The following is a 9,491-nucleotide window of genomic DNA, read 5'->3' on the forward strand; positions in this document are numbered from 1 at the left end:
GAGCAGGCCAGAAGGAGCTAATCGGTAGAATGTGGGTTCCCCTCATCCTGCCTAGAGATTAACTGCCTGAAACTTGCCAGTTATCACTCTTACCTGGTTTCTACCAGTTGTTAAAGGTGACCTGATGGCCTGCTATACTTGGTTCTAACTTTTGTTCTCACTGCAGAACCCTTGGAAATTCTATATAGTGCTATAATGGGAGGAACGGTTTTCCCGAAAGAGATATGCTCAAGTCTTAATCTCTGGTAACTGTGCAATGACCTTATTTGGAAAGGTTCTTTGTAGATGTAATCAACTTAAGCTGAGGTCACTGGGATAGACCTGGGCTTCCCACATGGTGCAGTGGTAAAGAATCTGCCTGCCAATGCAGGAGATGCAAGAGACGCAGGGTTGGATCCCTGGGTCAGGAAGATCCCCTGGAGTAGGAAATGGCACCCTGCTCCAATATTCTGGCCTGGAGAATCCCATGAACAGAGGAGCCTGGTGGGCTACAGTCCATGGGGTTGCAAAGAGCCAGACATGACACACACAATCCAATATAACTGGTGTCCTTTTAAGCCAACAATATAAAGAAAACAACACACAGAGAGAATGCCACATGACCAAGAGGCAGAGATTTAGCTGCAAGCCAAGGTCTATAACCACCACCAGAGGTTCAAAGTGGCCAGGAAGGATTCTCCCCAATGTGGAAGAGAATGGCTCTACTGACAGCTTAATTTTAGACTCTAGCCTCCATAACTGTGAGAGAATAAATGTCCAAGTTGCCCAGTTTGTGGCACTTTGTTATGGCAGTCCTAGGGAACTAAAGCAGTCACCCTAGCAATTTTAGATTTTAAAAAAATTACTCGCGTACCATCTGTTCCATGTTTTCCTGAGGACACCGCATTCTCATCTCCTTGACTCTCATTTGGTAGAGAAGGAACTTCTACAGCAGTTCTGAGAACCTGGTTTTCATGCTTTTCTTGATTCTGGGATTCAGTAGGGCCACATATTTTTATCTCTGAATGATTCTGCTGGAAATTTTAAAACAAAATAAATGATTTAAATGACAAGTAATCACATTTGAAAACTGCCATGAGTAAATCTGAAAAGGTCTCATCACAAGAAAAATGTAACTGTGAGAAGAGATGGATGTTAACTGGACACTGTATATACTGTGAAATGATCACCCCAAATATGGAATCATTACATTGTACACCCAAAACTGATAGTGTGTTATGTGCCAATTATACCTCAATTGAAAAAAATATCATTAGGGACCTCTCTGATAGTCCAGTGGTTAAGAATCCGCCTTCCAGTGCAGGGGACGTGGGTTCAATCCCTGGTTGGGGAACTAAGATCCCACATCCTGCAGGGAAACTAAGCCAGTGAACTGCAAATGAAGAGCCTACAAGTCACAACAAAGACCCAGCACAGCCAAAAGAAAAAAATATATATCATTTAAAACACTGCTATAGTCAGACATAAAAAAAGGAAAGAAAAAAGTAATCACTGTCTTCCAAAGATAGGTACCAAACTGAGGGGGAAAAAGAGTTACAGGAAGAAAAGGAAGAGACTAAGCTCTTTTTGAATGGCAGATCGGGTTCTTTGCCTCACCACGTGTTGTGAGAATGTGCATTTGGGCACAGGAGAGACTAGGGACAACTGGAAGGCATACATGGCAGAGGAGGCTCTCCGAGGGAGGAGAAACCAACACCGAAAGACCTCGACAGGCTGACGAGTAAGGTCCTACACAAAGCTAGAACATAAAAATTAGGACCAACTTGTAAAAGTTACATATGAATGAAAGGATAATAAAACCAGAATCCTCTCAAAGCCAGTGGGGGAAGTGCCTGGAATCACATGACCACACTGCTCAAAGACTAAGCTGATCACCAGGCCCAGCACAAGTTAGGAAGGAGGAAAAAAAAATATTGTATTCGATACTGATATCTCTTTCCTTCTTATTTACTATACACCTCACTTAAGTAAACACTTAATGAATGTTCCTATTTATTTAACATACATTTAATTTGAACTTAATACTTCTATTTCAGCTGCACCCCACAGCTAGTGGGATCTTAGTTCCCCAACCAGGGACTGAACCTGGGCCCTTGGCAGTGAAAGCATGGCCTCCTAGCCACTGGACCATCAGAGAAGTCCCTGTGCTTAGTACTTAATAAGTACTTCCTGAGTGCCAGTCCCTGAGGTGTGATGATAAAGCCAGACTTGGGTCTGAGCTTACAGCAGTGTTTACCATCACCTGATATCATAAGGGAATAAAAGAAAGCTCCCTGATAATATACCAGATTGGGCACAGGTGGTGGCTTCTTTTCAGTTTGCACATTTCCATTTGCCTGCGAGTCAGGGCTCCTGTGGACAGTCTTACGCCTTCCTCTGGTTTTGGTGACATGGTCATCCGGCTCCCTCTCAGCTTGTTCCTGGCTGCTGGTCTGCAGCTCAGTCTCATCACAAGAGGATGCAGAAGTTTGAATTTCATCCTGGAAAAAAGACATTAGTCTGCCATATCCCATGTATACAGTTACAATGCTCAGGAAGAAACAGAATTTAAACTGAATAAAAAACATATTACATATGCAAGAGATAATTTTAAAACTCTCCAGCATGAAATTATAGACACAGTCGAGAATTACAAAGTATTCAAAAAGAAATAATCACACTTAACCCAAGCTAAAAAACTAGGCTAGCAAAGCACTCAAAGGTATATTAGTGTATATAAACAAGGAAATTATTATTACTAGGTTTTTGGCCGCACTGCTCGGCTTGCAGGATCTTAGTTCCCCACCCAGGGATCGAACCCAGGCCCATGGCAGTGAAAGTGCCAAGTCCCAAACACTGGACCACCAGGGAATGCCCAAATTATTAAAAGTGCATGAATTAATTTATGCTATAACTAATAACAATGACAGCTAATATCATTGACCCAGTTAGGTGTCAAGCCTTGTCTAAACTCTCTGGTGTGGGTTTGTAGCAGCCATGACAATCACTCCCAGCAGCAGTAGTTTATAGTTTACCACAGGTCACTCTCATAGTCTCCATTACATTTGACTGTCATAACACTCAATTCAGCAAAGCAGATGTTATTTCCATTTCAAAGAACAGGAAACTAATAATCAATACTTTGAGTTTTCCAAGGTTACATACACACAAAAGACAGAGCTCCTACTTGGTTTTTCTGACTGCAAATCCAGTTCCCTCCCTATTCATACAATTTGGCATCCACTTCAGTTCAGTCGCTCAGTCGTGTTCAACTCTTTGTGACCCCATGAAATCGCAGCATGCCAGGCCTCCCTGTCCATCACCAACTCCCGGAGTTTACCCAAACTCGTGTCCATCGAGTCGGTGATGCCATTTAGCCATCTCATCCTCTGTTGTCCCCTTCTCCTCCTGCCTCCAATCCCTCCCAGCATCAGGGTCTTTTCCAATGAGCAACTAGTAATTAACTTTTGCATTTATTTGAAACATCTTACTTAGCAGACTATAGAGGCAGTTTTGCCATTTATAAGAATAATGAAAGGATTTACAACTACTAATAACAATCTCTTTGGTAATGAATACCATGTCTTAAGTCATCACCAACTGTGTTTCTCATTCATTAACTGATTGTTTTGCTATTTTATAGGTGATGAAAATGTTACTTACCTGATTTTCATTTTCTTTTCTTGCTTCATTTTTAAGGTGAGCTTTTAAGGCCCTTAACAGCTTGTCTGCCTGCAGAAAAGTGAAAGACCTTATCAGTAGAGTCAAAAATCAAATAAGCAAGAAAGATTCATTGAACATCTTCTTCTGTTCTTGTATTCACCAAACGTCCTCTAGACAGGCTGAAGTAGGATGACCAAGATAGACTTGGTTCCTGTCCCCACAGATTTCATAGCACAATGGGGAAGTCAGAGAGGAAAGTGGCAATTACAGTGCGGTGGGGTAAATGCCAGCATAAGGAAGCTTACATGTCGTGTGAGAACATAGGTAGGTGCTGCACTAGGGTTGACTTCAGTAAGTAAACGTACATGCCAGTTCTAAGATAAAGGCATGAGGTCACTAGATGCTGAGGCAGAAGAACAAATAGGAGTCTGGGAGGTAGGGGAAAGGGTAAAGAAACTGCATGGGAAGGCAAGAATGAGTGCAGTTTCAAGAACTAAAGTTCAGTGTGGGCTGAGCAGGTAGCTGTTTAGACAAGCTGGTGGGAGAGAATATGGGAAAGCGGGCCTGATCCTATCAGGCCTTGTGAGACTCTTAAGAGGGTGACCTTTAAAGGCAGTCTACAGAGTCTGTTGCAGGGCAGTGGGTTCTGCATTTTTGGGGATGATGACTATCTGTACAATGTGCACGGTACATTTGATGAGGGTAGGATGGAAGACAGGGAACCTGCAAGGAGGCTGTTGTAGGAAACCAGAGACAACTGTGGCCTGAGCTAGAACAGGGCTGAGGCCACATGGACGAATTAAAAACTTTCCTGGTAAGTAAAATCAATGTAAATGTGGGGGCTGAGGGAAAGGGAAATTTTATTACACCCAGGTTTCTGGCTTGGGTACCTGGTGAAGCATATGTGTGTGTGGTGGTGGTTGGGGGAGGTATGGGGGCAGTCCCCAAAACGTGTGTGTGTGTGTTAGTCGCTCAGTCGTGTCTCTTTGTGACACCATGGACTGTAGCCCACCAGGTTCTTCTGTTCATGGAATTCTCCAGGCAAGAATACTGGAGTGGGTAGCCATTTCCTTCTCCAGGGGACATTCCTGACTCAGGGATCCAACCCAGATCTTCTCCATTGCAGGCAGCTTCTTTACAGTCTGAGCCACCAGAACCACCTGGGAAGCTCAGTCCCAAAGATGGAGAACTCCAAATACAGAGTCTTAGGAAGATGGTTACAGGTCTCTCGGGAGTTCCTCCTTCCACCCAGGGAACCTTTCCTTCCAGTTCTTTCCTGAAAGAGGAATACTAATCTGATGGGTTATGTTTTCCTATGCTTTAGAAGGTCAAGCACATGGCGGGGCTCCCTCTTTCTACCAGCCATGCAGACTTCCTTCTCAAGGGGGGCCCAGCTACCAGTCTCTGTTCTCTGCTTGTACCGTTTATAACTGGCCATGTGTCCATGGGTTTCCCTGGTGGCTCAGTGGATGACATGCAGGAGACATTTGATCCTGGGGCTGAGAAGATCCCTGGAGAAGGAAATGGCAGTCCACTCCAGTATTCTTGCCTGGGAAATCCCATGGACAGAGGATCTGGCAGGCTACAGTCCAGGGGGTCACAAAGAGTCGGACATGACTTAACAACTGAACAATAACAACAACCAGGCAAGAGAGGCAGAGATCTCAATTTAGTTTGAGCTTCTGGGCACAGGATAGGCTGTGCTTAGGCTGTGAGTTTTACCTGAAGGCTCTGCATCAAGGTTATCAAGCACCATGTCAACTAGTAGTAATAAAGGAATACACTCTTTTCTACTTGTTTTTTGAAACTCTCTTGGGAAGTGGGTGAATTGGTAGGACAGAATTAGGCACTCTTGGTTCTTCTGACTTATTTCCCCCTCAACCACTTTACTGAGGTATGACCGACATTGTTGATATTTAATGTATACAAATTGACATGTTTGTGTGCTAAGTCGCTCAGTCATGTCCAACTCCTTGTGACCTCCGGCCTATAGCCAGGCAGGTTCCTCTGTCCGTGGGATTCTCCAGGCAAGAATACTGGAGCGGGCTGCCATGACCTCCTCCAGATCTTCCCAGCCCATTCAATGCATCTCTTGCATCTCTGGCATGGGCAGGTGGGCTCTTCACTTGTGAACCCGTCTTCACTACCAAACCATTTATCATCTCCAGGTTGCCTACTGTCCTGTTTGGATTCTGTGGGCTTTGGTTTTTTTGGAGGTAAGAGCATTTAACGTAAGATCTATTCTCTTGGGACTTCCCTGGCAGTCCAGTGGTTAAGATTCCACACTACACTGCAAGGGGCACAGGTTCAATTCCTGGTCAGGGAAGTAAGATCCTGCATGTCGTGTGGTTCTGCAGAAAAAAAAAAAAAAAACTATCCTCTTAGCAAATTTTAAAGTATTGTTAAATCTGTATGCTGCACAGATTTCTAGGACATCTTAAAATGCTGTGAAAGGACTTCCCTGGTGGTCCAGTGGTTAAGAATCTGCCTTACAATGCAGGGGACTCAGGTTCGATCCCTGGTCCAGGAACTGAGGTCCCACATGCCACAGGGCAACTACTGAGCCCTCAGGCCACAACTAGAGAGTCCATGTGCAATAATAAAAGATTCCACATGACACAATGAAGATTCTGATAGAGGTAAATAATGAAAGAAATTTAAAAAAAAATGCTGTGAAAACCTCAAACATGAAACTGATGAAATGCGGAGCCTGTGGCAGAGGCAGGTGCTCTAGCAGCTGCAAGCACAGCCACTGAGTCTCTGTGCTACAAGTACGGAGGCCTTGTGTGCCCTAGAGCTCCACAGGGAGGAGCCATTGCAGCGGGCAGCCCACGCATCGCCACTGGAGAGCAGCCCCTGACCCCACAACTAGAGGGAGTCGGCGAGCAGCAACGAAGACCCCAGAGCAGACAAAAGTAAATATAAATAAAAACTGACATAAAATGTGATTGTGCACATCATGGAAATGAGCCCGCAGAGTAAGAGGAACTGATGCAGCAGAGAGGAATAATCGCAGGAGTTGTAGCCCCAGAGAGGGCGATGGGGTCTCTAACACAAATGGCCAGGCTGCCCTTAGGCACAGCCTTTTACTATAACACAGAACAGGTGGGTCTGGGGATGGAAAGATGAGGAAATTCTCAGCTTGACTGCATCTGTTTTTCTATGACCTAAGAGAAGTCATCAAGTGTTGGAAGGGAGCCAATTTGAGGTAGGAAGATTGGAAATAATTATCCTTAATAATGGGAAAATTAATGACTACCAAAGACATGTAGGAGAATCAAATAAATCATAAGTTAAATTCATGGTCACATTTAAATTAAGCACAGTGAACAAAGTTAGATGATCTTCAGGGTCAGCTGGTTAGCACAAGCAAGGATTAAGTGTATAGCTGGGTTTAACCAGTTATGGAGTTTGCCAGGTGAGGGACGGGAGCTGCAATACCGTGGAAAGAGCAGAAGTCTTTATAATCTAAGCTTGTAATAGTGAGAAAAGGCCCACTGGCTGTACAATAAATCTTACTAACTGTCCCTTCCTTTTCCCTTACTATTAAGAGTAGTATCTCACTATTATATATGGAATGTATATACAACAAGGTGGTACTGTATAGCACAGGGAAGTATATTCAATATCCTGTGGTAAACTATAATGGAAAAGAATATATATATACACGTACAACTGAGTCACTTTGCTGTACAGCAGAAATTAACACAACATTGTAAATCAACTATACTTGAATAAAATAAATTTATAAAAAGAACACTGTTGACGGTGTGGAAGTTAGATTTTAAAAGGAGAAAATGGCTGCAGTTGGTTATGAGAAAAACATAGGTGAGACTTTCAGAAAAAGTGAAAAATTGAACCCGAGTCCCCACTTTCGAACTTAAAATAGCTCCTCAGAGATCCAAAAAGTTATGGGGCTTTAATGTTAGCCAGAGCTCCAAACTCAAGTAGGAAACCTCCATAGTAACTCTTGTCAAAAGAACTACCCTCTGGTGCATTACTCTAGCACTGTCAAGAAGTGACTGTAAATCGTAGTTCTGAATAACAATCCAACACATCCCAAATAAAACGTATTGCACTTAGTGCTATAAAGACTTCCAAGGAGGACAGATGAGATCTCTGTTCAAGGCACTTAACATTCAGTAGAGAAGAGAACACAGCTATACAAATAACTAGAGTGCATGGTGGAAGCCGGCAAGAGTTCGGAAAAAGTACTTGAAATTACACTGCCTTAAAGGTGTGGAGGGTCCCTGGGATTACTGGGGCGGTGGACCTGTGGCCAAGGGAATGAAAAGGAGGGGAAAAGAAAAGATGCCAGGTCAGTGATGACATTTCAGTTAGACTGTGAAGAGTAATTGGGAATTATTCATGCAGATAAAGGATAGAGAAAGGGATCTGAGGCCAAAGGATCAGAATTAGCAAAGACAGAAAGATGGACAAAGACGCCAAGTGTTCACGCAGCAGTCTGGATGCTGCTGCCTTGGATAAAAGACTCCAGCCAGACTGCAAAAAAATAATGAGAGGGACTTAAAAGACTTTGTTCATGAAGTATTGGGAAGCCATTAAATATTAATATATAGCTCAAAAATATCTCCAGAGATAGTTCTTTGTACTTCAGCCCCAACTGGTACCTGGGTACTGATTATTTTAATTAATTTAACCACTTAAAATATCTGTGAGGACTGATTTAAACATTCACTCAGTTTAAACACAACAGCTTGCAGAATAAATCTCCAGAATATACTTTAATATTATGTGGGAAAACTCCACTAAATATACAGAACAATAGATACATCCAATCCAGAACTGAACATTTTCCCCCAAACGTTTCGCAGTATCAGAGTCAAAGACCTCATCGGTTTTGAATAGAACACTACCACAACAATGACCAATAGACGAACGATCCTACTGAATCAGAGCTAACTTATAAAAACTTATCCACGGGGGAGGTTCCCTAAAAATCATCCTTTCTTCCAGGTCCTCCATTCAAGTAGCAGGAAATTTTGGGACCTCTTACAATTAACAGAACTGTTAGCTGTTTGGAGTTTTCCGGAAGCAAAGGCAATTTACAAAAGTGTTAGCTGTTTGGAGATTTTCGCGACTGCCTATTAATTGGCGTTTAGATGCAGCATTCCTTTAGTTCTCTAAAGGGCCTGCGTTTCCTAACAGATGGACTGATAAATACAGTACTCCCAATAAAACCAAAGCAAACAATTTTGGAGGCGGGCATCCTTCTGAGTCCCTGTAAGAGTCAGCCTCAACAAAGGTGAAAACTTTGAGACCCTCTCGGTTTTGCACAGTTACTTGGACCCTTGGGTAAACCAAAATCTACCGCCCCAAGGCCGGGACAGTCGCCTCAGCCCTCCAAATTCCCGCTCGGTCCCCTCCCTCAGCGTCTCCAAGAAGCCGCATATCCTATCCCCCAGTCACCGACCCCGTACCCTCAGGTTAGCCCGGAGGCCCAGATTCTTGGCCAAGTTCTGCAGGTCACTGTACTTGAAAGAGTTCAGCTCCTCCAGAGAGGGAACGATCATGGCGAACTGCAATCCAGGTAACGACGCAGAGCTCTGATACTCAACTTGCTAAAGCGCCGCTCAACGCTCTGGCGCCACTCTAAGCGTTGAGCAACCCGATATTTATAGAGAGTTTAAATTACGTAAGCTGCACTTCCATTGGTTACAAATCCGTTAAAGGCGGGGTCTTCTGGTACTGACCAATAGGATGGTTGACTTCCCTTCCACCTGACCCACGATCTTCTCCACACCGCCCTAACATCTAGGCGCCAAACGGCGTGTCCAGGCAACAAAGTGCGCGGCGGAGCCCCAGGTCACGTTGTCCAATGAGGACGC

At 43.8% G+C, this 9,491-nt stretch overlaps 1 protein-coding gene across 3 annotated transcripts in view; it reads right to left on the reverse strand.

Annotated features, from left to right (window-relative positions):
* Positions 1-9,256, reverse strand: part of NUSAP1 (nucleolar and spindle associated protein 1) — a 29,569-nt gene extending 20,313 nt beyond the window's left edge. For 2 of the 3 annotated variants that reach the window (XM_040226881.1, XM_040226879.1), the window contains exons 1-4: positions 9,084-9,256; positions 3,643-3,711; positions 2,286-2,480; positions 854-1,013 (exon numbers count right to left, since the gene is read on the reverse strand). In XM_040226881.1, coding sequence (XP_040082815.1) covers positions 854-1,013; positions 2,286-2,480; positions 3,643-3,711; positions 9,084-9,176 — 517 coding nt within the window. In that variant the 5' untranslated portion in view covers positions 9,177-9,256. The remainder of the gene's footprint in view (positions 1-853; positions 1,014-2,285; positions 2,481-3,642; positions 3,712-9,083) is intronic. The other variant, XM_040226880.1, reaches the window with a different exon arrangement.
* Positions 9,257-9,491: the final 235 nt, after the last annotated feature.

This window comes from Oryx dammah, unplaced genomic scaffold, assembly GCF_014754425.2.
Source record: "Oryx dammah isolate SB20612 unplaced genomic scaffold, SCBI_Odam_1.1 HiC_scaffold_26, whole genome shotgun sequence".
NCBI classification, from domain to species: domain Eukaryota; kingdom Metazoa; phylum Chordata; class Mammalia; order Artiodactyla; family Bovidae; genus Oryx; species Oryx dammah.